The sequence below is a fragment of the Micromesistius poutassou genome (genome assembly GCF_964030765.1).
Source record: "Micromesistius poutassou genome assembly, chromosome: 10".
NCBI classification, from domain to species: Eukaryota; Metazoa; Chordata; class Actinopteri; order Gadiformes; family Gadidae; genus Micromesistius; species Micromesistius poutassou.
The window spans coordinates 16529404-16555756 of NC_140280.1; the positions used below are offsets into that span (position 1 = coordinate 16529404).

At 40.1% G+C, this 26353-nt stretch overlaps 2 protein-coding genes and 7 pseudogenes across 9 annotated transcripts in view; 8 read left to right on the forward strand and 1 right to left on the reverse strand.

The window, feature by feature from the left end:
* The window catches only part of cblb (Cbl proto-oncogene B, E3 ubiquitin protein ligase), a 35408-nt gene extending 32690 nt beyond the window's left edge, over positions 1-2718 (reverse strand). Inside the window, exons 1-3 of the mRNA XM_084474257.1 lie at positions 2179-2718; positions 1454-1631; positions 423-673 (exon numbers count right to left, since the gene is read on the reverse strand). Of these exons, the coding sequence (XP_084330383.1) occupies positions 423-673; positions 1454-1631; positions 2179-2183 (434 nt within the window). The 5' untranslated portion in view covers positions 2184-2718. The remainder of the gene's footprint in view (positions 1-422; positions 674-1453; positions 1632-2178) is intronic.
* A 5741-nt stretch (positions 2719-8459) lies between these two features.
* On the forward strand, positions 8460-11324 carry LOC311354456 (uncharacterized protein; the record flags this gene model as incomplete). Its single annotated transcript, XM_084474258.1, has 2 exons — positions 8460-10066; positions 11250-11324. Exons 1-2 carry the CDS (start codon positions 8471-8473, stop codon positions 11322-11324), a joined length of 1671 nt encoding a protein of 556 aa, XP_084330384.1. The 5' UTR covers positions 8460-8470.
* A 290-nt stretch (positions 11325-11614) lies between these two features.
* LOC311354923 lies at positions 11615-12878 on the forward strand (annotated as a pseudogene). Its single transcript has one exon. The product of its transcript is annotated as an uncharacterized misc_RNA (transcript).
* A 656-nt stretch (positions 12879-13534) lies between these two features.
* Positions 13535-14798, forward strand: LOC311354924 (annotated as a pseudogene). Its single transcript has one exon. The product of its transcript is annotated as an uncharacterized misc_RNA (transcript).
* Positions 14799-16414: 1616 nt separating this feature from the next.
* On the forward strand, positions 16415-17678 carry LOC311354925 (annotated as a pseudogene). Its single transcript has one exon. The product of its transcript is annotated as an uncharacterized misc_RNA (transcript).
* A 656-nt stretch (positions 17679-18334) lies between these two features.
* Positions 18335-19598, forward strand: LOC311354926 (annotated as a pseudogene). Its single transcript has one exon. The product of its transcript is annotated as an uncharacterized misc_RNA (transcript).
* A 656-nt stretch (positions 19599-20254) lies between these two features.
* On the forward strand, positions 20255-21518 carry LOC311354927 (annotated as a pseudogene). The gene has a single exon. The product of its transcript is annotated as an uncharacterized misc_RNA (transcript).
* Positions 21519-23134: 1616 nt separating this feature from the next.
* LOC311354929 lies at positions 23135-24398 on the forward strand (annotated as a pseudogene). Its single transcript has one exon. The product of its transcript is annotated as an uncharacterized misc_RNA (transcript).
* Positions 24399-25054: 656 nt separating this feature from the next.
* LOC311354930 lies at positions 25055-26318 on the forward strand (annotated as a pseudogene). Its single transcript has one exon. The product of its transcript is annotated as an uncharacterized misc_RNA (transcript).
* Positions 26319-26353: the final 35 nt, after the last annotated feature.

Consider the following 26353-nt stretch of genomic DNA (forward strand, 5'->3'; position numbering starts at 1 on the left):
GCCCGCTCCAAGGACACAGCAGAACACATCCTGTGTGTGGCAGTGCATGCACACCAACAAACACACAGAGGAGGACGTGACCAGGAAGCAGCTTTTAGGCGAGACCCTTAATAAAGACAGGAGCTTTAATTCAGGTGAGTGAGTGTCTGTAAATATTTTAACTCGATTGGTTCTTCTTGCTGCTTGTGCCAGACATGTCTCGCCGTGCCCTTATTATTATAATGATCATCATGATCATCATCCTCCTCTGAGGATAATGGTGTATCCTTGTTTTTATGTTATCCTACATGACAGAGTGCAGTCGGTCCACCTTGTACCTCACACACATATTGATAAGAAAATGTAAATAAAATCGTTAAAACTTTAAACAAAAAAAGGGCAGCCATTTTAGTTGCACTCAAGCCTATAGCGTGTTACTCTACCTGTCCTGTGACTGTTCCTCGTACATCCTCTCCTTGCCCTCTTTGAAGAGCCGGATGGCCCGCTTGGACTTCTTTATGAGGCTATCGATGTAGATCTTAAAGTACTCATTCTCGCTGAGCTGGGACAGTCTCTGGGTCTCCTCATATTTACATAAAATGAGCCGCAGGTGCTGGTAGGCGTCGGGTAGGATATCCAGAATGTACGGTGGACTGTTTTTCAACTGGAGTCTCGGGTTTTGGCACAGCCGGACCTGTGAAGAAGTGATATCAATTAGTCTTAGCTGTTTTAATCTGAATCAGCAGAGATCAGTCAAAGGAGTTATGAAGCAATCATTTTTGTATATTCATCGATATTCATGCCAAAGATAGCAGACTTAATTGTGAATGGGTTATAGTGCTGTAGCATACCCTTTATTATTAGATGTTATAAGAAATTGCCATTTTTATTGTAGCTCGACACACTGTTTGCTATACACGTGGACTTATTTACTCAAAACCTGACGATGCACTTCACATATTACACAAATCGTAAATGTTATGACAGTAGTTCATAGCAAACACAGGTTACATCCTGCTGCAGCGGCTGAGAAATAAAACATATTTTTGACACCACGGAGTGAAAAATTAACCACGTAAAGGACCGAAAGTTAATGTGTTAGTATGTGTGTATGTGTATGCGTGCGAGTATGTGTACATGTATGTGTGTGTGTGTGTGTGTGTGTGTGTGTGTGTGTGTGTGTGTGTGTGTGTGTGTGTGTGTGTGTGTGTGTGTGTGCGTACAGTTATTTTCCATTACATATTTTGACTTGGGGAACTTATTTCCCAGGCTTCTTCCATGAAATGCACTCTTTACACGACCTCATGTTGAATGCAAGTTTACCAATGTAATCTAAAAGTTAATGTGCATTCCATTGATAACCTGACATTTCCCCTTACACAGGAACTCCCCACCAAGGTTGCTGGAGTGTACTGGCAGGAGAGTCTACGCACAAAACGAATACATGCCAGCTATAATACACGATATTACTTACGACTTTATCCATGAGTTTCCATGTTTTTTCCACGGTCCGCCGGTCGGCAGCAGCTTGCTTTGGAGGTCCCACAGCATCCTGAATGGCATCAATGATGCCTAAAATCCGACCCTTGCTTCGGTTCGGTCCGCGTCCTCCCGGGTTTCGGCCGCTCAGAGCAGTTGCCATTTCCTGTAAACTAAGATAGACAGAAGTAAGGGGAAAGTTGTTAATAACGTTAGTTACCTGTGATGGCAAGTGAAGAAAATACATTGAATGCATCGAAGGTTCACAAGTGAACATTTATCAAATTATAAAGTAAAAATATTGTGGACTTGAATATAAAATGTACGCTCTGGGGGGTTTAAACCGCATTAACGTCAGCCAAGTGTTGTCACTTCTGTTATGTCATTTTCCTACACTTTCCATCGGTCGATTTTACATGAAAACAAAAAAGGTAACGGGAACTATGAATACGTTATTAAAACTCCGCTGGATTTTGCAATCCATTTATTTATTGCTCATAAATTGCATACAGTGAGGTTACTAACTAGTAACTATAATAGCTAGTAACTACTAAGTAGACAACAGTGATTATGGACGCTGCGCGTCCGTCTGCGTGAGCCAAACCAAAACATCTCACAGGCGAGATCACACATAAACATGGTTTGAGTCCGAATCGCTGCTATTACAGCGCTGCTATTAAAGACATCCGAAAACTCACAACAATGTTACACAGAACCTACCTCATCGTTACGAACACATGGGCTTATTCATCGCTAAATCGCGTTCTTAGTTTGGAGGAAAAACAGGCATGTCCCAACTTAGGGCGAACGCCACCAAAACAGTGAACGTCAATAAAACCCTGCTGAACTCGGTCAACATCCAGCACGGAGCGTCAAAGGGGAAAGTATCCGTTTTCTCAACTCAGTGTAAACCGTCCATCTTTTGAAACGTCTTGAAATGTTAATCCACAACAGTTTCGTTTGAGTTTTTCAAATAAATGACGAGACTGAAGCCCCGAATGTGCTCTATTCGGTCGTACTACCCAGCCTACAGACTTGACAGTGGAGGATCCCAGCGGTGGGCGGAGTGACAATAGGCTTGCATATGAAGCAATATTTTCCATGAACCTATCAGAAAAATGACGGACTGGAGCGCGCACCAATCGGCGACGGGCAGTGGGACGAGGGCGCTAAACGACTGGTGAGCGAAGGGCCGCTCCCAAATAAATCGATAAGTCCACTTCTCTTCGCCCCACTCACTTTCTGTGCTGCTGCTGCTGCTGCTGGAAACATGAGCAACGCTCTTCCGGAAATGACACAGGACGCGGAGTGAGCGTTGAAATATGCATGCCGCAAACATCGGCCGTGCATCATCGTTACGCTACTCTGAAAACTATTCTCACGAGAAAAGATCGGGCACATTCTTCGTCTCATTTCTCACACAAACACACAGTATTTTTTGGTCAGAAACCAATAAGACAAGAACGCACGCGCGCGCGCGCACGCACGCACGCACGCACACACACACACACACACACACACACACACACACACACACACACACACACACACACACACACACACACACACACACACACACACACACACACGTGTGACGCATAATACTCACATTCGTTGAACAAAAACATTCATATGTGCAGATTTGTGTATGTAATTTATGTTGTTAAACGTTGTAGTCTATTAAATAAGGGACGTCTAAAATCACACGTGTCCCTCATGAGAACAAAGCCAAATATCCATCAGAAGTTATTATCTTAATCTTATAACTAGGCCTATCTAACTAACCCATGTATAAGCCGGATATGTTACTGCCTAATGTCACTTATTGCGAGGTAGCCTAAGGGCCCGTTTAAAGACAAAACATTGTTGACTGGGTTTCATGCATTGTCCCCAAGGTTTTCATGTTTTGTATTTGTAGCCTTTAGGTCTACTCTCCATTAAGATGGCAAAGTTGTAAAACGTGGTGTGGTTGGATGTGCTTGCGCCGTGACCTTTTGCTTTATCCATGTAGGTTCTTCGCCACCATTCTTAACGTTTCCAATGCTATGAGTTTGAATGACAGTGTCCTAAACCGGACTGGGACGACCCGCTGCTACTGACCAGTAGAGGGAGTCCAACGCATAACAGCAGTCTGCTTAACGCTTAGTTAATAACATTGATCAGACCTCTAGTTCACACGGACCGCTCTCTAATTCTGCATCGAAAGCATTTGCGCCTCAGACTAGAGATGTTTGGCCTTTATTATGATGCTTGCTTCAGTTATTTTACCTTTATTCGTTGTTGCTGGACGTGGCAATTGGCAACTTGGCAACAGTCCAATCGTTAAATTATCCTGTTTGTAGAGGCCATTCCGTGCACATATAGCAGCCTCACGTAAAATTAAACCTCCATCTTAACCATACACTGTATACAATTTATGTATTATGTATACATTTACTGCATAGAGTTTAACCAGCCAATACATGTATTCATGACAGCAAAAGGTAGAGCCGACATCACCATTTTGACTGGTGGTAGAGAAGTAAAAAACAACAACAACAACAACAACAACAACAACACTGATAACACATTTGCTGTGGCAATTTATTATGAAAATATGGTCTAAGATTGTGAGTATTTGCCCTAGTTGAGGATGGATCACATAGGAAAGTAGGCCTAGTAATAACTGTATAAGGGAACAACCTATCGACGTGCTACTCTGTTCTCATCGTGTTTCGTGTGGCAGGGGCTTTGGGTTGGGAGGGTTTGTTTGACACCGTCTGTATGCGTATGATTATTCAAAATGAAGTGGATACAATCAACCGAGTGGGCGTGCAACTGTGTGTGATCACGTGTGAGATCAAGTGTGACTGTGTCTCCCTCGATAGGTGCATGGAGTGTGTCAGTGCAGTGCGACACAGCGCCTGTGCACGGTGTGATTATTCACAGGGCCGTGGGAGGTCCAGGGACACCAAGCTAGAGACACACCCGTGTCACCCTTATCACAGAAGGTCAGGCTCATATCAAAACAAATGGAAAAAAATAAATAACGTCACCACTCCTATCCAAGCTGTCGTCCAATCATATTGAATAACACTTGTTGCCATGTGTATTTTTTGGGAAGAAAACAGGGTGGAGCTTAAGAGATAGCCTAATTTTTTGGGGGGTGATATTGTATTTTTTTTAATCTCTGGTGGCAGTGCTGAGCCAAGTGTTACACTGAGAACTTAAGTCAACGCTGAGAACTCATCAGGTGAGAGAATTGCACTTTAACTTTTGACATGTTTTTTAGCTTTTAAAACTAAAATGAGGGGCATCATACATAAATCACGAACCTTCAGAGAAAAGAGTATTAAAAAAATTGTCTTGTAATATATTTTTTAATGAATTTATGTGTTTATTATTTCGATTTTCTTCTTCTTTTATATGTTTTTCAGGGGTCTTAACATCAATTTCACCATTAAGAACATGGCGAAACACCAATACAACGGTAATACCAGGGCTGCCAACTTTTGGGTTTTCGCTGGCGTGAGATTCTATAGAATATTGTAATGCATACCTAATAGCAGGGTCCGCGGGTGTAAATGTTGGCTGTACAAACTGCACTGGTGCTCCTAAATTTGGTGGATCATTAAAAAAAAAAAAAATACATAAAACCAATTATATGTTTCCAGTGGGCACATTCCTGGAAGGAATCAGCGACCAACTCCTTGCTGGGGTAGGTTCAGCTGCAGCCATTGTGGAGGCTTCGATTGCACAGCAGCTGATATCATCCGAGGAGGACCTGACTTCTATCACCGAAGCCCATACCCCGCAAGATCAGCTGAGGGCGCTGTTTCACGCTATGGAAAAAGGGACTTCTGAAGCCAAAATTGCCTTCTATCGATTACTAGCACTGAAAGAGCCTGAGCTGGTAGCCATTTCAGGTGAGTTTTCTTTTTGGTTCATATAAAATAAATAGAGGAATATCTATGTTTTTAATGGCCAAGAAAATATAATAGATGCATATTTCTAGGCAATCAACTGACCCTGCATTCGTTTTTTGAATATTTGTTTCATGTGGTATGCCGATTTCCAGTAAAAAGTTGTAATATTTACATACGGTTCAAATTATTATTTGTTGTTCTACCACCATCTTTGAGACTATATTTTTGAGATTCAATCATTTTATTATCCTTGTGTGATAGTAATGTTGGGAATACAACTATTGGAACAACAAGTAACTATGAGGCTAAAGCTTTAAGCAATTTATCATGTATTACTTCCATTTAAAGAGCAAAGACAAGTAAACTCCAAGATGACCCAAACAGAGCAGAGTTACTCCTTGGAAAATCCTCAGCAATTGGAAGAAAAAGTAATCGACTTTGACCCACAAAGCAAGACGTACTATCTAAGAAGACAAAAACAAGAGACACTACAAGCAATCAAAGAAATTGAAAGACTTTTCGAGTGTACTAAATCAGACAAAGCTGAAATTGTCCAGTTGAAGGCGAGAAACGAAGAACAACAATCATCTATCGTTCAACTTAAAGAAGAAAAACAACAGCAGAATTTATTGATAATGAGTTTAGAAGTTAAGCTAGGCGGTGTTATTCAGAAGCTGCAGAAGACCAAAGAAGATATAAGTAATGAAAAAAAGCTAATTGAAAAAGTCTGGGCTGATATCAAAACAGAGAGAGAACTTATGGACTGCAGGCGAAATGAGTTCATGAATGAACGGCAAATATTCAAAGGACTTATCATGCATGATAAGCCAATAAGGCACACAGAACAGACAAAAACAAACAAACAACTGCAAGATGCATTCAAAAAGATTCAGGCTGACATCCAGAGTCACATTCAAGAAAACAAGAGAAGAGCAAGTGAAGCGAAGCAAGTGGAAGGACAAATGCAAAAATGTATTGCTGAAATAAAACACAACTTTAATATGGCAAAGTATGAAATTGCATTTCAAAGGAAGCAAATGAAGAGAATACGACTTAAAATAAACACAAACATCAGAGAGACAGAGAAACGCCAGAACAAGATGGATCACTCGCACACTGCCAGAGGGCCTGACGACGATGAGCCATATGAGAAGATGAAGAATGAACTGAACCGAGTGAGGGCAGCGGTGGAAATACTTTGGTATGAATTGGATGGGCAGGAACTCCCCGTAGAGACTGGAACCCCAGGGCCCGCAGAACACAAACTGACAGCCGTGATGAGACCAAGGTCACAACACATTACGGATGATGTTGAGGGGCAAACTGTAGTCCCCCGAGATCGGATGACGGCAGCGATATATGTGAGGGATAGGGACAGACTGAAAACTGAAATACAGGCCCAGATAGATAACATAAAAAGAGATAGGCAGTTGGTGAAAATGGAGATGGACGAAGTGAAGAAGATGAAGGAGAGCATTCAAAGGCAGCAGCTGGAGCTCGAGGAAAAGTTGGAAAAGATAAGAAAAGAGATAAGAGAGAGGGAAGTGTTGAACACTGAGATTGACATAAAGAAAAAAAACATGGAGAAGAGTATGAGACACACCATGATGAAACAGCAGGATGCTGACAAGAGGAGGGAAAATGTACTGCAAGAAAAAGAAGACATGGAAGAGAAAGAGAGGTTGAGGAAGGACAATGCAGGTGTATTTCCTACGGATACAGAGAATGCGGGGGCAGGTGAAGGGATCGGAGTGAATGCAAAAATCTACAGGTTGGTTCATAAAGTGCAAGCGATCAGAGATGTGTTAAAGACGGTGACACAGACACCCAAGCAAACCGATTTGCAACAGGACGAAAGCCAAACTAAGTGGATAAATTACAGAGCGCAGAAACAAAGACGGGAGCTTGACCAGAGATTGGAGAAGATTGCTCAGGAGAGGGATGCCCTGGAGGTGATGAAGATAAAAATGCAGCTGGAGAAGGAGGAACAGAAGACTGAGGAGTCTGGTGGTCACATGTCCGTCGCAGATGAGATGAAAGGGGACATGCAAAGTACGAGTGCAGGGAATGACCAAACCCCTGTGGAGGCTACAAAAAAAAGAATTCTCCCTGATAAACCAACTGCAAATGAAAAGGTAACACAGAGCTTCCTTGATGTCAGTCAACAAAGTGAAGAAGTACAAAGGTTTGATAAGTATTCACCAATTGAAAAGGAAAGCCTGGGAATTCAACCATCAAGGGGGGTCACAAAGGATAAGCAGGACATGGATTCACCTGGACACAGCTCAAAAGATGGCAATCAGGATAAAACAGAACAAAAAGGGAATGTGAGAGATAGGACGGAAACCGAAAGCTATATCTCAAAACTCAGAGAGGAAGAGGAGATAGTGAAAGGGGCTATGAAAAACTTAAAACAAAACCACAAAGAAATGAAAAGACTGATTGATGATATAAACAAATTTTATCTGCAAGGGGCTGATGATGGGTCAGATAATAGGGACGTAGGAAATCAAGGTGAGGGATCAATCGGGCAGATCAAACAAACAGTACAGTACAGAGTACGATTACAGGTTAACAGACAGAGTTATGAAGAAGAGAATGTTGAATGTGAATTACCAGTAGCGCCTGTAACCACTGAACACCAAACAAAACCAACAAATGAGATGGAACGTGAATCAGAGGGGCCACCGGCGTTAAGAAATGCCAGTATACAAACCTTGATTCGAGAGATTAACACAATACAAGAATCCTTAGAACAAATATCATTGAAAGAAACCGAAGAGAGCTACATTGACATGGCAGCTAGGGAGGTCAGCGGGAACACTGAGGGATCAGTGCTGCAGGTGTTGCAACAAATCAGAGATGTCCTAAACAAAGTTAAAGATGCAATGGATCAAAGTGAAATGTATCTGAGCAAAGAGAGGACTGACATGAAATGGATTCAAATGATGATTAGGAAACAGCAGAGAGAACTTGACCAGCGACGAGAGAAAACTCTCAGAGAGAGGGATGAATTGGACATTTTCAAAATGAAACTACATCAGAAGAAGGTACTGGTGGAGCTGCAGATTGAGAACATATCAAAAATAAAGAATAAAATTGAACATATGGCTTTACGTTTTAAGACTAAGTTTGCAGAAAACCAAGTAAAACAGACACAACTCATGGGTTGGAGCTGCAAGATTGAGGTAGAGAGACGAAACTTAGAAAGTGTCATTGATATGATTTACCAGAAAGCCGTTGAGCTTCAGATAGTCCATAGAGAAATCAGTCAGCAGAGCGTAGACATGGACTCCAATATCAATAGAGATGAGGCATATCTAGTGCAAGTTGAACTACACAGACAGGAAAGGAAAGTGGTAAGTGACAAGCAGCATTTTCATGAAAGAGACATGGAGAAAGAAGAGCAAGATATTTTTGAACTTGTATCCAAAGAAGAAACAAATGAGAAAACTACATTCAGTGCCAATTTAGACCAAGGACACAGAGAAATTAAAGAAATGGTGGAAATTCAAGGCCAACTCAAACAGAAGATGGAGACTGAGTCTGCTCTGGACAATCAAAATGAGAACATTGAAATGATAAGGGCTTGTCTCAGAACTGAAAGACAGGAAATGGAGATGTTGAAACATCAAGTTGAGGCCAAGAGGGAGAGCCTGATGAAAGAAAGACAAGAGCTGAATACAGAAACAAACAACGCAAGGGATGGTATTACGAAACAAACCCAAGAACTTGATGATAAAATGCAACAAATCAAGAGAGAGACAAGGGAGATGGAGCTACTGAAGGCAGAGTTGGAAACAAAAAGAAAAGAAAATGATAAGTCATTTAAGCGGGAAATACGAAAAAGAGAGGAAGTTGGAATATGGTTGGTTGAAATTCAAAGAGAAAAGGAATTACTCCAAACAAATACGCAAAAGAGAAGGAGAGAACTGGACCAAAGGATGGAAAGGATCAGACGAGAAAGAGATCAGTTAGAGGTTCTAAAGATTAAACTAGAACGTCTAAAGAAGGAGCTGGCTGAGGAAAAGGAGAAAAATGAGAAGGAAAAGAAGAACGATGAAAGCTATGGTATTTTGGTCACAAAACACACTGAGAATCTAAGTGGTAAAGGAGAGACTTGGATGCTTGAAGCTGACAAGATAGAATTACAAAGAAGAGACACGGAAAAATTTAACAAAGTTATGAGTGATCTTGGAGAAATGGAAATTAGAGGAAACATGAAAATGAATAACCTGAAAACCCTAAAAGTCAATCTGGAGAAACAACAAGTGGAGATTGAAACACTATCAGCCGAGAACAAGACTGAGAAGATGAACATAGAGAAACTAAAATCGGAGTTACAGATGGAAAAGATTGATTTAGAAAAAAATATACAACAGGCCCGAACTGAGATGCAAATTTTGAGTGACACAAGGGAGGACATTCAAAAGAAGAGGAGCGAGCTTGACGACCACTTGGAGAGGACTAAAAGAGAGATGAGAGAGTTGGAACTACTGAAGTCTGAGCTGGAAGTGGATAGAAAACAAAACAAAAAGATATTACGGAAGGTCAATAGAAAAGAGCAAGAGGCTAAAAGGATGTGGTCATTGTCTGGAGTGCAGAAAGAAACTGATGCCTTGGAGCAAGAAACACAAAAAAGTGTGGAACAGAGGATCGAGGTAATCAGCAAAGAGAAGATAAACGACTCTGAGGTTATGAAGGTAAATCTGCAACAGCAAAAAGGGAGCCCCGGAGAGAAGCCAGAACCAAGAATGCTGGTGCCACAAAGTGGAAATGTAGAGATAATGCAAGAGCCTACAGCAGGAGGTATAGAGGACTTGGCTGAATACGTTCAAGAGAAATTGGGAGAACCACAAAGTCAGGTGAAACTGAACATTGAACTGCTACCACAAGATGAACACAATCGGGAAACTGTGCTGGGATTAGCACAAACACAAATCATGAAACTCAAATCCAATGAGATAGATGAGACAACAAAGAAAGAGAAAGAAGAAGGGGAATTGATGAAGTCCTTTATACACAAGCTAATGGTTATACTGCCAGGTCACCAAAGAAAGATGGAAGAGGAAAAACAGGGACATGAAATGACAGCGGTGGAACTGAAGAACAAGCAGGCAATTATTAATAGAGCACTCAATGAAATACATGAACACAGGAAAAGACTACAAGAAAATGCTCTTGACATTCAAAAGAAAAAGTCTGAATACAGGAACCTTGTGAATGTTCTTAGAATGAAACAGAAGGAACAAGAACTTAAGGATCAAGAAATAGAAAGAGATAAACAATTATTGAACACCAGCCGGAATACTTTACAAATTGAAAGAGACAAAGTGGAAGATTTAAAAAGATTTGTCAACAACATGAAACAAGAGGCCGAAGCTGCTATGGACAATATCAGAAAAGAGAAGGAAACTCTCAAAAAGGCGAGAAGTGACATGAAAAAACAGCAAATAACAATAGCAAATGACAGGAATAGGATGGAAAAAGGACTTTTAGAATCCAGAATGGAAGACAATGCACTAATAAGAACAGCAAGTGTAATACAATATCAAAGAGATAATCTACAAATGCTAAAAAAGAAGACAAATGAAGACTACCAAACAAATATGGAGATCTTGCGGGATTCAAATGCAGATATACAAAACCTTAAAATGCAGTTTCAACAGAAGAAACAGGAGTTTGATAACCAGAAGATGAAGATGGAGAGTTATTTTCAATCAATTCAAAGACCCAACGAGGAGCACGTAACATTAAGACAAGAAATAGCAATACAAACAGAAGAAATTGAAGATAGATGGAGGACAGAGCTTCTCATAGAAAAGCAAAGAGCTTGGAGGGACTTGAACAGTGACAGAGAAAATATGAACCATTTAATTCTTGAAGTCCAAAAGAAAATCCAAGAACTTCATGAAGAGATACGAGACATGGCCCAAAAGCAGAAACAACAAGAGCATCTAGACAGTGAATTCAAAAGATTGGCGGATGACCTCCAAATTGGGCAGGAAAATCTGATAAGACAACAAGAGGAAGTTCACCGTCTTAAGAGTGATGTCATGAATAAGAAGGAGGAGCTTAAATTGATCATGGACAGAATCTTTGAAGAGACAGCACACCTTGAACAAGAGAGGCTTGATATTGACGACGAGCGAAGAAAGGCCTCGGATGAAAGGAAAATGCTAGAAAGAGATTTGTATGAAGTAAGGATGAGAGAAGCAGAGGCCATGGAAATGACGAGACATAACACAGATATGAAAGACTCAATAAAAGAGTTAACTGAAAAGACACGTCAAGACATTGCAATGAAGATGCAATTCATAGAGCAGAATGTTCTTCATGCACAAAAACAGACAACCAACTTGGAAATTCAGCAAAAAGAAATGGAAGAGCAGAAATTGGCGATTGACACACACTTCAAACTGTTACAAAGACACAGAGAAGATCTGATCAATATGAAATCGGACATGATCTTACAAAAACAAGAAATTCAAAAGAATTGGAAGGAGGAGCTTCTACTGGAGAAACAAGATCTTCAAACGGAAAAGGAAGCAGTAGACAGGCAAAGCAAATATCTGGACACAGTAAAAGAAACAATCAACAAAGACAACCTTGATTTGGATACCATGAGGTCTGAAATCCAGAGAGAAAAAGAGGCACTGGAACGAGACAGAGAAAAGATCCGGGAAGAAACTGAGATTCTAGAAAGAGATCAATCTTGTGTGAAAGCAGAAAAAGAAAGCCTTGAAATGGCAAAGGTGGAACTCAAAGAAAAGCAAGACAAAGTCCATAGTTCACAGAGCGACTTGAACAGTGACAGAGCAAAGATGGACCATTTACTTCTTGGAGTCCAAAAGAAAATCCAAGAACTTCATGAAGAGATACGAGACATGGCCCAAAAGCAGAAACAACAAGAGCATCTAGACAGTGAATTCAAAAGATTGGCGGATGACCTCCAAATTGGGCAGGAAAATCTGATAAGACAACAAGAGGAAGTTCACCGTCTTAAGAGTGATGTCATGAATAAGAAGGAGGAGCTTAAATTGATCATGGACAGAATCTTTGAAGAGACAGCACACCTTGAACAAGAGAGGCTTGATATTGACGACGAGCGAAGAAAGGCCTCGGATGAAAGGAAAATGCTAGAAAGAGATTTGTATGAAGTAAGGATGAGAGAAGCAGAGGCCATGGAAATGACGAGACATAACACAAATATGAAAGACTCAATAAAAGAGTTAACTGAAAAGACACGTCAAGACATTGCAATGAAGATGCAATTAATAGAGCAGAATGTTCTTCATGCACAAAAACAGACAACCAACTTGGAAATTCAGCAAAAAGAAATGGAAGAGCAGAAATTGGCGATTGACACACACTTCAAACTGCTACAAAGACACAGAGAAGATCTGATCAATATGAAATCGGACATGATCTTACAAAAACAAGAAATTCAAAAGAATTGGAAGGAGGAGCTTCTACTGGAGAAACAAGATCTTCAAACGGAAAAGGAAGCAGTAGACAGGCAAAGCAAATATCTGGACACAGTAAAAGAAACAATCAACAAAGACAACCTTGATTTGGATACCATGAGGTCTGAAATCCAGAGAGAAAAAGAGGCACTGGAACGAGACAGAGAAAAGATCCGGGAAGAAACGGAGATTCTAGAAAGAGATCAATCTTGTGTGAAAGCAGAAAAAGAAAGCCTTGAAATGGCAAAGGTGGAACTCAAAGAAAAGCAAGACAAAGTCCATAGTTCACAGAGCGACTTGAACAGTGACAGAGCAAAGATGGACCATTTACTTCTTGGAGTCCAAAAGAAAATCCAAGAACTTCATGAAGAGATACGAGACATGGCCCAAAAGCAGAAACAACAAGAGCATCTAGACAGTGAATTCAAAAGATTGGCGGATGACCTCCAAATTGGGCAGGAAAATCTGATAAGACAACAAGAGGAAGTTCACCGTCTTAAGAGTGATGTCATGAATAAGAAGGAGGAGCTTAAATTGATCATGGACAGAATCTTTGAAGAGACAGCACACCTTGAACAAGAGAGGCTTGATATTGACGACGAGCGAAGAAAGGCCTCGGATGAAAGGAAAATGCTAGAAAGAGATTTGTATGAAGTAAGGATGAGAGAAGCAGAGGCCATGGAAATGACGAGACATAACACAGATATGAAAGACTCAATAAAAGAGTTAACTGAAAAGACACGTCAAGACATTGCAATGAAGATGCAATTCATAGAGCAGAATGTTCTTCATGCACAAAAACAGACAACCAACTTGGAAATTCAGCAAAAAGAAATGGAAGAGCAGAAATTGGCGATTGACACACACTTCAAACTGCTACAAAGACACAGAGAAGATCTGATCAATATGAAATCGGACATGATCTTACAAAAACAAGAAATTCAAAAGAATTGGAAGGAGGAGCTTCTACTGGAGAAACAAGATCTTCAAACGGAAAAGGAAGCAGTAGACAGGCAAAGCAAATATCTGGACACAGTAAAAGAAACAATCAACAAAGACAACCTTGATTTGGATACCATGAGGTCTGAAATCCAGAGAGAAAAAGAGGCACTGGAACGAGACAGAGAAAAGATCCGGGAAGAAACGGAGATTCTAGAAAGAGATCAATCTTGTGTGAAAGCAGAAAAAGAAAGCCTTGAAATGGCAAAGGTGGAACTCAAAGAAAAGCAAGACAAAGTCCATAGTTCACAGAGCGACTTGAACAGTGACAGAGCAAAGATGGACCATTTACTTCTTGGAGTCCAAAAGAAAATCCAAGAACTTCATGAAGAGATACGAGACATGGCCCAAAAGCAGAAACAACAAGAGCATCTAGACAGTGAATTCAAAAGATTGGCGGATGACCTCCAAATTGGGCAGGAAAATCTGATAAGACAACAAGAGGAAGTTCACCGTCTTAAGAGTGATGTCATGAATAAGAAGGAGGAGCTTAAATTGATCATGGACAGAATCTTTGAAGAGACAGCACACCTTGAACAAGAGAGGCTTGATATTGACGACGAGCGAAGAAAGGCCTCGGATGAAAGGAAAATGCTAGAAAGAGATTTGTATGAAGTAAGGATGAGAGAAGCAGAGGCCATGGAAATGACGAGACATAACACAAATATGAAAGACTCAATAAAAGAGTTAACTGAAAAGACACGTCAAGACATTGCAATGAAGATGCAATTCATAGAGCAGAATGTTCTTCATGCACAAAAACAGACAACCAACTTGGAAATTCAGCAAAAAGAAATGGAAGAGCAGAAATTGGCGATTGACACACACTTCAAACTGTTACAAAGACACAGAGAAGATCTGATCAATATGAAATCGGACATGATCTTACAAAAACAAGAAATTCAAAAGAATTGGAAGGAGGAGCTTCTACTGGAGAAACAAGATCTTCAAACGGAAAAGGAAGCAGTAGACAGGCAAAGCAAATATCTGGACACAGTAAAAGAAACAATCAACAAAGACAACCTTGATTTGGATACCATGAGGTCTGAAATCCAGAGAGAAAAAGAGGCACTGGAACGAGACAGAGAAAAGATCCGGGAAGAAACTGAGATTCTAGAAAGAGATCAATCTTGTGTGAAAGCAGAAAAAGAAAGCCTTGAAATGGCAAAGGTGGAACTCAAAGAAAAGCAAGACAAAGTCCATAGTTCACAGAGCGACTTGAACAGTGACAGAGCAAAGATGGACCATTTACTTCTTGGAGTCCAAAAGAAAATCCAAGAACTTCATGAAGAGATACGAGACATGGCCCAAAAGCAGAAACAACAAGAGCATCTAGACAGTGAATTCAAAAGATTGGCGGATGACCTCCAAATTGGGCAGGAAAATCTGATAAGACAACAAGAGGAAGTTCACCGTCTTAAGAGTGATGTCATGAATAAGAAGGAGGAGCTTAAATTGATCATGGACAGAATCTTTGAAGAGACAGCACACCTTGAACAAGAGAGGCTTGATATTGACGACGAGCGAAGAAAGGCCTCGGATGAAAGGAAAATGCTAGAAAGAGATTTGTATGAAGTAAGGATGAGAGAAGCAGAGGCCATGGAAATGACGAGACATAACACAAATATGAAAGACTCAATAAAAGAGTTAACTGAAAAGACACGTCAAGACATTGCAATGAAGATGCAATTCATAGAGCAGAATGTTCTTCATGCACAAAAACAGACAACCAACTTGGAAATTCAGCAAAAAGAAATGGAAGAGCAGAAATTGGCGATTGACACACACTTCAAACTGTTACAAAGACACAGAGAAGATCTGATCAATATGAAATCGGACATGATCTTACAAAAACAAGAAATTCAAAAGAATTGGAAGGAGGAGCTTCTACTGGAGAAACAAGATCTTCAAACGGAAAAGGAAGCAGTAGACAGGCAAAGCAAATATCTGGACACAGTAAAAGAAACAATCAACAAAGACAACCTTGATTTGGATACCATGAGGTCTGAAATCCAGAGAGAAAAAGAGGCACTGGAACGAGACAGAGAAAAGATCCGGGAAGAAACTGAGATTCTAGAAAGAGATCAATCTTGTGTGAAAGCAGAAAAAGAAAGCCTTGAAATGGCAAAGGTGGAACTCAAAGAAAAGCAAGACAAAGTCCATAGTTCACAGAGCGACTTGAACAGTGACAGAGCAAAGATGGACCATTTACTTCTTGGAGTCCAAAAGAAAATCCAAGAACTTCATGAAGAGATACGAGACATGGCCCAAAAGCAGAAACAACAAGAGCATCTAGACAGTGAATTCAAAAGATTGGCGGATGACCTCCAAATTGGGCAGAAAAATCTGATAAGACAACAAGAGGAAGTTCACCGTCTTAAGAGTGATGTCATGAATAAGAAGGAGGAGCTTAAATTGATCATGGACAGAATCTTTGAAGAGACAGCACACCTTGAACAAGAGAGGCTTGATATTGACGACGAGCGAAGAAAGGCCTCGGATGAAAGGAAAATGCTAGAAAGAGATTTGTATGAAGTAAGGATGAGAGAAGCAGAGGCCATGGAAATGACGAGACATAACACAAATATGAAAGACTCAATAAAAGAGTTAACTGAAAAGACACGTCAAGACATTGCAATGAAGATGCAATTAATAGAGCAGAATGTTCTTCATGCACAAAAACAGACAACCAACTTGGAAATTCAGCAAAAAGAAATGGAAGAGCAGAAATTGGCGATTGACACACACTTCAAACTGCTACAAAGACACAGAGAAGATCTGATCAATATGAAATCGGACATGATCTTACAAAAACAAGAAATTCAAAAGAATTGGAAGGAGGAGCTTCTACTGGAGAAACAAGATCTTCAAACGGAAAAGGAAGCAGTAGACAGGCAAAGCAAATATCTGGACACAGTAAAAGAAACAATCAACAAAGACAACCTTGATTTGGATACCATGAGGTCTGAAATCCAGAGAGAAAAAGAGGCACTGGAACGAGACAGAGAAAAGATCCGGGAAGAAACGGAGATTCTAGAAAGAGATCAATCTTGTGTGAAAGCAGAAAAAGAAAGCCTTGAAATGGCAAAGGTGGAACTCAAAGAAAAGCAAGACAAAGTCCATAATTCACAGAGCGACTTGAACAGTGACAGAGCAAAGATGGACCATTTACTTCTTGGAGTCCAAAAGAAAATCCAAGAACTTCATGAAGAGATACGAGACATGGCCCAAAAGCAGAAACAACAAGAGCATCTAGACAGTGAATTCAAAAGATTGGCGGATGACCTCCAAATTGGGCAGGAAAATCTGATAAGACAACAAGAGGAAGTTCACCGTCTTAAGAGTGATGTCATGAATAAGAAGGAGGAGCTTAAATTGATCATGGACAGAATCTTTGAAGAGACAGCACACCTTGAACAAGAGAGGCTTGATATTGACGACGAGCGAAGAAAGGCCTCGGATGAAAGGAAAATGCTAGAAAGAGATTTGTATGAAGTAAGGATGAGAGAAGCAGAGGCCATGGAAATGACGAGACATAACACAGATATGAAAGACTCAATAAAAGAGTTAACTGAAAAGACACGTCAAGACATTGCAATGAAGATGCAATTCATAGAGCAGAATGTTCTTCATGCACAAAAACAGACAACCAACTTGGAAATTCAGCAAAAAGAAATGGAAGAGCAGAAATTGGCGATTGACACACACTTCAAACTGTTACAAAGACACAGAGAAGATCTGATCAATATGAAATCGGACATGATCTTACAAAAACAAGAAATTCAAAAGAATTGGAAGGAGGAGCTTCTACTGGAGAAACAAGATCTTCAAACGGAAAAGGAAGCAGTAGACAGGCAAAGCAAATATCTGGACACAGTAAAAGAAACAATCAACAAAGACAACCTTGATTTGGATACCATGAGGTCTGAAATCCAGAGAGAAAAAGAGGCACTGGAACGAGACAGAGAAAAGATCCGGGAAGAAACTGAGATTCTAGAAAGAGATCAATCTTGTGTGAAAGCAGAAAAAGAAAGCCTTGAAATGGCAAAGGTGGAACTCAAAGAAAAGCAAGACAAAGTCCATAGTTCACAGAGCGACTTGAACAGTGACAGAGCAAAGATGGACCATTTACTTCTTGGAGTCCAAAAGAAAATCCAAGAACTTCATGAAGAGATACGAGACATGGCCCAAAAGCAGAAACAACAAGAGCATCTAGACAGTGAATTCAAAAGATTGGCGGATGACCTCCAAATTGGGCAGGAAAATCTGATAAGACAACAAGAGGAAGTTCACCGTCTTAAGAGTGATGTCATGAATAAGAAGGAGGAGCTTAAATTGATCATGGACAGAATCTTTGAAGAGACAGCACACCTTGAACAAGAGAGGCTTGATATTGACGACGAGCGAAGAAAGGCCTCGGATGAAAGGAAAATGCTAGAAAGAGATTTGTATGAAGTAAGGATGAGAGAAGCAGAGGCCATGGAAATGACGAGACATAACACAGATATGAAAGACTCAATAAAAGAGTTAACTGAAAAGACACGTCAAGACATTGCAATGAAGATGCAATTCATAGAGCAGAATGTTCTTCATGCACAAAAACAGACAACCAACTTGGAAATTCAGCAAAAAGAAATGGAAGAGCAGAAATTGGCGATTGACACACACTTCAAACTGTTACAAAGACACAGAGAAGATCTGATCAATATGAAATCGGACATGATCTTACAAAAACAAGAAATTCAAAAGAATTGGAAGGAGGAGCTTCTACTGGAGAAACAAGATCTTCAAACGGAAAAGGAAGCAGTAGACAGGCAAAGCAAATATCTGGACACAGTAAAAGAAACAATCAACAAAGACAACCTTGATTTGGATACCATGAGGTCTGAAATCCAGAGAGAAAAAGAGGCACTGGAACGAGACAGAGAAAAGATCCGGGAAGAAACTGAGATTCTAGAAAGAGATCAATCTTGTGTGAAAGCAGAAAAAGAAAGCCTTGAAATGGCAAAGGTGGAACTCAAAGAAAAGCAAGACAAAGTCCATAGTTCACAGAGCGACTTGAACAGTGACAGAGCAAAGATGGACCATTTACTTCTTGGAGTCCAAAAGAAAATCCAAGAACTTCATGAAGAGATACGAGACATGGCCCAAAAGCAGAAACAACAAGAGCATCTAGACAGTGAATTCAAAAGATTGGCGGATGACCTCCAAATTGGGCAGGAAAATCTGATAAGACAACAAGAGGAAGTTCACCGTCTTAAGAGTGATGTCATGAATAAGAAGGAGGAGCTTAAATTGATCATGGACAGAATCTTTGAAGAGACAGCACACCTTGAACAAGAGAGGCTTGATATTGACGACGAGCGAAGAAAGGCCTCGGATGAAAGGAAAATGCTAGAAAGAGATTTGTATGAAGTAAGGATGAGAGAAGCAGAGGCCATGGAAATGACGAGACATAACACAAATATGAAAGACTCAATAAAAGAGTTAACTGAAAAGACACGTCAAGACATTGCAATGAAGATGCAATTCATAGAGCAGAATGTTCTTCATGCACAAAAACAGACAACCAACTTGGAAATTCAGCAAAAAGAAATGGAAGAGCAGAAATTGGCGATTGACACACACTTCAAACTGTTACAAAGACACAGAGAAGATCTGATCAATATGAAATCGGACATGATCTTACAAAAACAAGAAATTCAAAAGAATTGGAAGGAGGAGCTTCTACTGGAGAAACAAGATCTTCAAACGGAAAAGGAAGCAGTAGACAGGCAAGGCAAATATCTGGACACAGTAAAAGAAACAATCAACAAAGACAACCTTGATTTGGATACCATGAGGTCTGAAATCCAGAGAGAAAAAGAGGCACTGGAACGAGACAGAGAAAAGATCCGGGAAGAAACTGAGATTCTAGAAAGAGATCAATCTTGTGTGAAAGCAGAAAAAGAAAGCCTTGAAATGGCAAAGGTGGAACTCAAAGAAAAGCAAGACAAAGTCCATAGTTCACAGAGCGACTTGAACAGTGACAGAGCAAAGATGGACCATTTACTTCTTGGAGTCCAAAAGAAAATCCAAGAACTTCATGAAGAGATACGAGACATGGCCCAAAAGCAGAAACAACAAGAGCATCTAGACAGTGAATTCAAAAGATTGGCGGATGACCTCCAAATTGGGCAGGAAAATCTGATAAGACAACAAGAGGAAGTTCACCGTCTTAAGAGTGATGTCATGAATAAGAAGGAGGAGCTTAAATTGATCATGGACAGAATCTTTGAAGAGACAGCACACCTTGAACAAGAGAGGCTTGATATTGACGACGAGCGAAGAAAGGCCTCGGATGAAAGGAAAATGCTAGAAAGAGATTTGTATGAAGTAAGGATGAGAGAAGCAGAGGCCATGGAAATGACGAGACATAACACAAATATGAAAGACTCAATAAAAGAGTTAACTGAAAAGACACGTCAAGACATTGCAATGAAGATGCAATTCATAGAGCAGAATGTTCTTCATGCACAAAAACAGACAACCAACTTGGAAATTCAGCAAAAAGAAATGGAAGAGCAGAAATTGGCGATTGACACACACTTCAAACTGTTACAAAGACACAGAGAAGATCTGATCAATATGAAATCGGACATGATCTTACAAAAACAAGAAATTCAAAAGAATTGGAAGGAGGAGCTTCTACTGGAGAAACAAGATCTTCAAACGGAAAAGGAAGCAGTAGACAGGCAAAGCAAATATCTGGACACAGTAAAAGAAACAATCAACAAAGACAACCTTGATTTGGATACCATGAGGTCTGAAATCCAGAGAGAAAAAGAGGCACTGGAACGAGACAGAGAAAAGATCCGGGAAGAAACTGAGATTCTAGAAAGAGATCAATCTTGTGTGAAAGCAGAAAAAGAAAGCCTTGAAATGGCAAAGGTGGAACTCAAAGAAAAGCAAGACAAAGTCCATAGTTCACAGAGCGACTTGAACAGTGACAGAGCAAAGATGGACCATTTACTTCTTGGAGTCCAAAAGAAAATCCAAGAACTTCATGAAGAGATACGAGACATGGCCCAAAAGCAGAAACAACAAGAGCATCTAGACAGTGAATTCAAAAGATTGGCGGATGACCTCCAAATTGGGCAGAAAAATCTGATAAGACAACAAGAGGAAGTTCACCGTCTTAAGAGTGATGTCATGAATAAGAAGGAGGAGCTTAAATTGATCATGGACAGAATCTTTGAAGAGACAGCACACCTTGAACAAGAGAGGCTTGATATTGACGACGAGCGAAGAAAGGCCTCGGATGAAAGGAAAATGCTAGAAAGAGATTTGTATGAAGTAAGGATGAGAGAAGCAGAGGCCATGGAAATGACGAGACATAACACAGATATGAAAGACTCAATAAAAGAGTTAACTGAAAAGACACGTCAAGACATTGCAATGAAGATGCAATTCATAGAGCAGAATGTTCTTCATGCACAAAAACAGACAACCAACTTGGAAATTCAGCAAAAAGAAATGGAAGAGCAGAAATTGGCGATTGACACACACTTCAAACTGTTACAAAGACACAGAGAAGATCTGATCAATATGAAATCGGACATGATCTTACAAAAACAAGAAATTCAAAAGAATTGGAAGGAGGAGCTTCTACTGGAGAAACAAGATCTTCAAACGGAAAAGGAAGCAGTAGACAGGCAAAGCAAATATCTGGACACAGTAAAAGAAACAATCAACAAAGACAACCTTGATTTGGATACCATGAGGTCTGAAATCCAGAGAGAAAAAGAGGCACTGGAACGAGACAGAGAAAAGATCCGGGAAGAAACTGAGATTCTAGAAAGAGATCAATCTTGTGTGAAAGCAGAAAAAGAAAGCCTTGAAATGGCAAAGGTGGAACTCCAAGAAAAGCAAGACAAAGTCCATAGTTCACAGAGCGACTTGAACAGTGACAGAGCAAAGATGGACCATTTACTTCTTGGAGTCCAAAAGAAAATCCAAGAACTTCATGAAGAGATACGAGACATGGCCCAAAAGCAGAAACAACAAGAGCATCTAGACAGTGAATTCAAAAGATTGGCGGATGACCTCCAAATTGGGCAGGAAAATCTGATAAGACAACAAGAGGAAGTTCACCGTCTTAAGAGTGATGTCATGAATAAGAAGGAGGAGCTTAAATTGATCATGGACAGAATCTTTGAAGAGACAGCACACCTTGAACAAGAGAGGCTTGATATTGACGACGAGCGAAGAAAGGCCTCGGATGAAAGGAAAATGCTAGAAAGAGATTTGTATGAAGTAAGGATGAGAGAAGCAGAGGCCATGGAAATGACGAGACGTAACACAAATATGAAAGACTCAATAAAAGAGTTAACTGAAAAGACACGTCAAGACATTGCAATGAAGATGCAATTCATAGAGCAGAATGTTCTTCATGCACAAAAACAGACAACCAACTTGGAAATTCAGCAAAAAGAAATGGAAGAGCAGAAATTGGCGATTGACACACACTTCAAATTGTTACAAAGACACAGAGAAGATCTGATCAATATGAAATCGGACATGATCTTACAAAAACGAGAAATTCAAAAGAATTGGAAGGAGGAGCTTCTACTGGAGAAACAAGATCTTCAAATGGAAAAGGAAGCAGTAGACAGGCAAAGCAAATATCTGGACACAGTAAAAGAAACAATCAACAAAGACAACCTTGATTTGGATACCATGAGGTCTGAAATCCAGAGAGAAAAAGAGGCACTGGAACGAGACAGAGAAAAGATCCGGGAAGAAACTGAGATTCTAGAAAGAGATCAATCTTGTGTGAAAGCAGAAAAAGAAAGCCTTGAAATGGCAAAGGTGGAACTCCAAGAAAAGCAAGACAAAGTCCATAGTTTACAGAGCGACTTGAACAGTGACAGAGCAAAGATGGACCATTTACTTCTTGGAGTCCAAAAGAAAATCCAAGAACTTCATGAAGAGATACGAGACATGGCCCAAAAGCAGAAACAACAAGAGCATCTAGACAGTGAATTCAAAAGATTGGCGGATGACCTCCAAATTGGGCAGGAAAATCTGATAAGACAACAAGAGGAAGTTCACCGTCTTAAGAGTGATGTCATGAATAAGAAGGAGGAGCTTAAATTGATCATGGACAGAATCTTTGAAGAGACAGCACACCTTGAACAAGAGAGGCTTGATATTGACGACGAGCGAAGAAAGGCCTCGGATGAAAGGAAAATGCTAGAAAGAGATTTGTATGAAGTAAGGATGAGAGAAGCAGAGGCCATGGAATTGACGAGACATAACACAAATATGAAAGACTCAATAAAAGAGTTAACTGAAAAGACACGTCAAGACATTGCAATGAAGATGCAATTCATAGAGCAGAATGTTCTTCATGCACAAAAACAGACAACCAACTTGGAAATTCAGCAAAAAGAAATGGAAGAGCAGAAATTGGCGATTGACACACACTTCAAACTGTTACAAAGACACAGAGAAGATCTGATCAATATGAAATCGGACATGATCTTACAAAAACAAGAAATTCAAAAGAATTGGAAGGAGGAGCTTCTACTGGAGAAACAAGATCTTCAAACGGAAAAGGAAGCAGTAGACAGGCAAAGCAAATATCTGGACACAGTAAAAGAAACAATCAACAAAGACAACCTTGATTTGGATACCATGAGGTCTGAAATCCAGAGAGAAAAAGAGGCACTGGAACGAGACAGAGAAAAGATCCGGGAAGAAACTGAGATTCTAGAAAGAGATCAATCTTGTGTGAAGGCAGAAAAAGAAAGCCTTGAAATGGCAAAGGTGGAACTCCAAGAAAAGCAAGACAAAGTCCATAGTTTACAGAGCGACTTGAACAGTGACAGAGCAAAGATGGACCATTTACTTCTTGGAGTCCAAAAGAAAATCCAAGAACTTCATGAAGAGATACGAGACATGGCCCAAAAACAGAAACAACAAGAGCATCTAGACAGTGAATTCAAAAGATTGGCGGATGACCTCCAAATTGGGCAGGAAAATCTGATAAGACAACAAGAGGAAGTTCACCGTCTTAAGAGTGATGTCATGAATAAGAAGGAGGAGCTTAAATTGATCATGGACAGAATCTTTGAAGAGACAGCACACCTTGAACAAGAGAGGCTTGATATTGACGACGAGCGAAGAAAGGCCTCGGATGAAAGGAAAATGCTAGAAAGAGATTTGTATGAAGTAAGGATGAGAGAAGCAGAGGCCATGGAATTGACGAGACATAACACAAATATGAAAGACTCAATAAAAGAGTTAACTGAAAAGACACGTCAAGACATTGCAATGAAGATGCAATTCATAGAGCAGAATGTTCTTCATGCACAAAAACAGACAACCAACTTGGAAATTCAGCAAAAAGAAATGGAAGAGCAGAAATTGGCGATTGACACACACTTCAAACTGTTACAAAGACACAGAGAAGATCTGATCAATATGAAATCGGACATGATCTTACAAAAACAAGAAATTCAAAAGAATTGGAAGGAGGAGCTTCTACTGGAGAAACAAGATCTTCAAACGGAAAAGGAAGCAGTAGACAGGCAAAGCAAATATCTGGACACAGTAAAAGAAACAATCAACAAAGACAACCTTGATTTGGATACCATGAGGTCTGAAATCCAGAGAGAAAAAGAGGCACTGGAACGAGACAGAGAAAAGATCCGGGAAGAAACTGAGATTCTAGAAAGAGATCAATCTTGTGTGAAAGCAGAAAAAGAAAGCCTTGAAATGGCAAAGGTGGAACTCCAAGAAAAGCAAGACAAAGTCCATAATTCACAGAGCGACTTGAACAGTGACAGAGCAAAGATGGACCATTTACTTCTTGGAGTCCAAAAGAATATCCAAGAACTTCATGAAGAGATACGAGACATGGCCCAAAAGCAGAAACAACAAGAGCATCTAGACAGTGAATTCAAAAGATTGGCGGATGACCTCCAAATTGGGCAGGAAAATCTGATAAGACAACAAGAGGAAGTTCACCGTCTTAAGAGTGATGTCATGAATAAGAAGGAGGAGCTTAAATTGATCATGGACAGAATCTTTGAAGAGACAGCACACCTTGAACAAGAGAGGCTTGATATTGACGACGAGCGAAGAAAGGCCTCGGATGAAAGGAAAATGCTAGAAAGAGATTTGTATGAAGTAAGGATGAGAGAAGCAGAGGCCATGGAATTGACGAGACATAACACAAATATGAAAGACTCAATAAAAGAGTTAACTGAAAAGACACGTCAAGACATTGCAATGAAGATGCAATTCATAGAGCAGAATGTTCTTCATGCACAAAAACAGACAACCAACTTGGAAATTCAGCAAAAAGAAATGGAAGAGCAGAAATTGGCGATTGACACACACTTCAAACTGTTACAAAGACACAGAGAAGATCTGATCAATATGAAATCGGACATGATCTTACAAAAACAAGAAATTCAAAAGAATTGGAAGGAGGAGCTTCTACTGGAGAAACAAGATCTTCAAACGGAAAAGGAAGCAGTAGACAGGCAAAGCAAATATCTGGACACAGTAAAAGAAACAATCAACAAAGACAACCTTGATTTGGATACCATGAGGTCTGAAATCCAGAGAGAAAAAGAGGCACTGGAACGAGACAGAGAAAAGATCCGGGAAGAAACTGAGATTCTAGAAAGAGATCAATCTTGTGTGAAAGCAGAAAAAGAAAGCCTTGAAATGGCAAAGGTGGAACTCCAAGAAAAGCAAGACAAAGTCCATAATTCACAGAGCGACTTGAACAGTGACAGAGCAAAGATGGACCATTTACTTCTTGGAGTCCAAAAGAAAATCCAAGAACTTCATGAAGAGATACGAGACATGGCCCAAAAGCAGAAACAACAAGAGCATCTAGACAGTGAATTCAAAAGATTGGCGGATGACCTCCAAATTGGGCAGGAAAATCTGATAAGACAACAAGAGGAAGTTCACCGTCTTAAGAGTGATGTCATGAATAAGAAGGAGGAGCTTAAATTTATCATGGACAGAATCTTTGAAGAGACAGCACACCTTGAACAAGAGAGGCTTGATATTGACGACGAGCGAAGAAAGGCCTCGGATGAAAGGAAAATGCTAGAAAGAGATTTGTATGAAGTAAGGATGAGAGAAGCAGAGGCCATGGAAATGACGAGACATAACACAAATATGAAAGACTCAATAAAAGAGTTAACTGAAAAGACACGTCAAGACATTGCAATGAAGATGCAATTCATAGAGCAGAATGTTCTTCATGCACAAAAACAGACAACCAACTTGGAAATTCAGCAAAAAGAAATGGAAGAGCAGAAATTGGCGATTGACACACACTTCCAACTGCTACAAAGACACAGAGAAGATCTGATCAATATGAAATCGGACATGATCTTACAAAAACAAGAAATTCAAAAGAATTGGAAGGAGGAGCTTCTACTGGAGAAACAAGATCTTCAAACGGAAAAGGAAGCAGTAGACAGGCAAAGCAAATATCTGGACACAGTAAAAGAA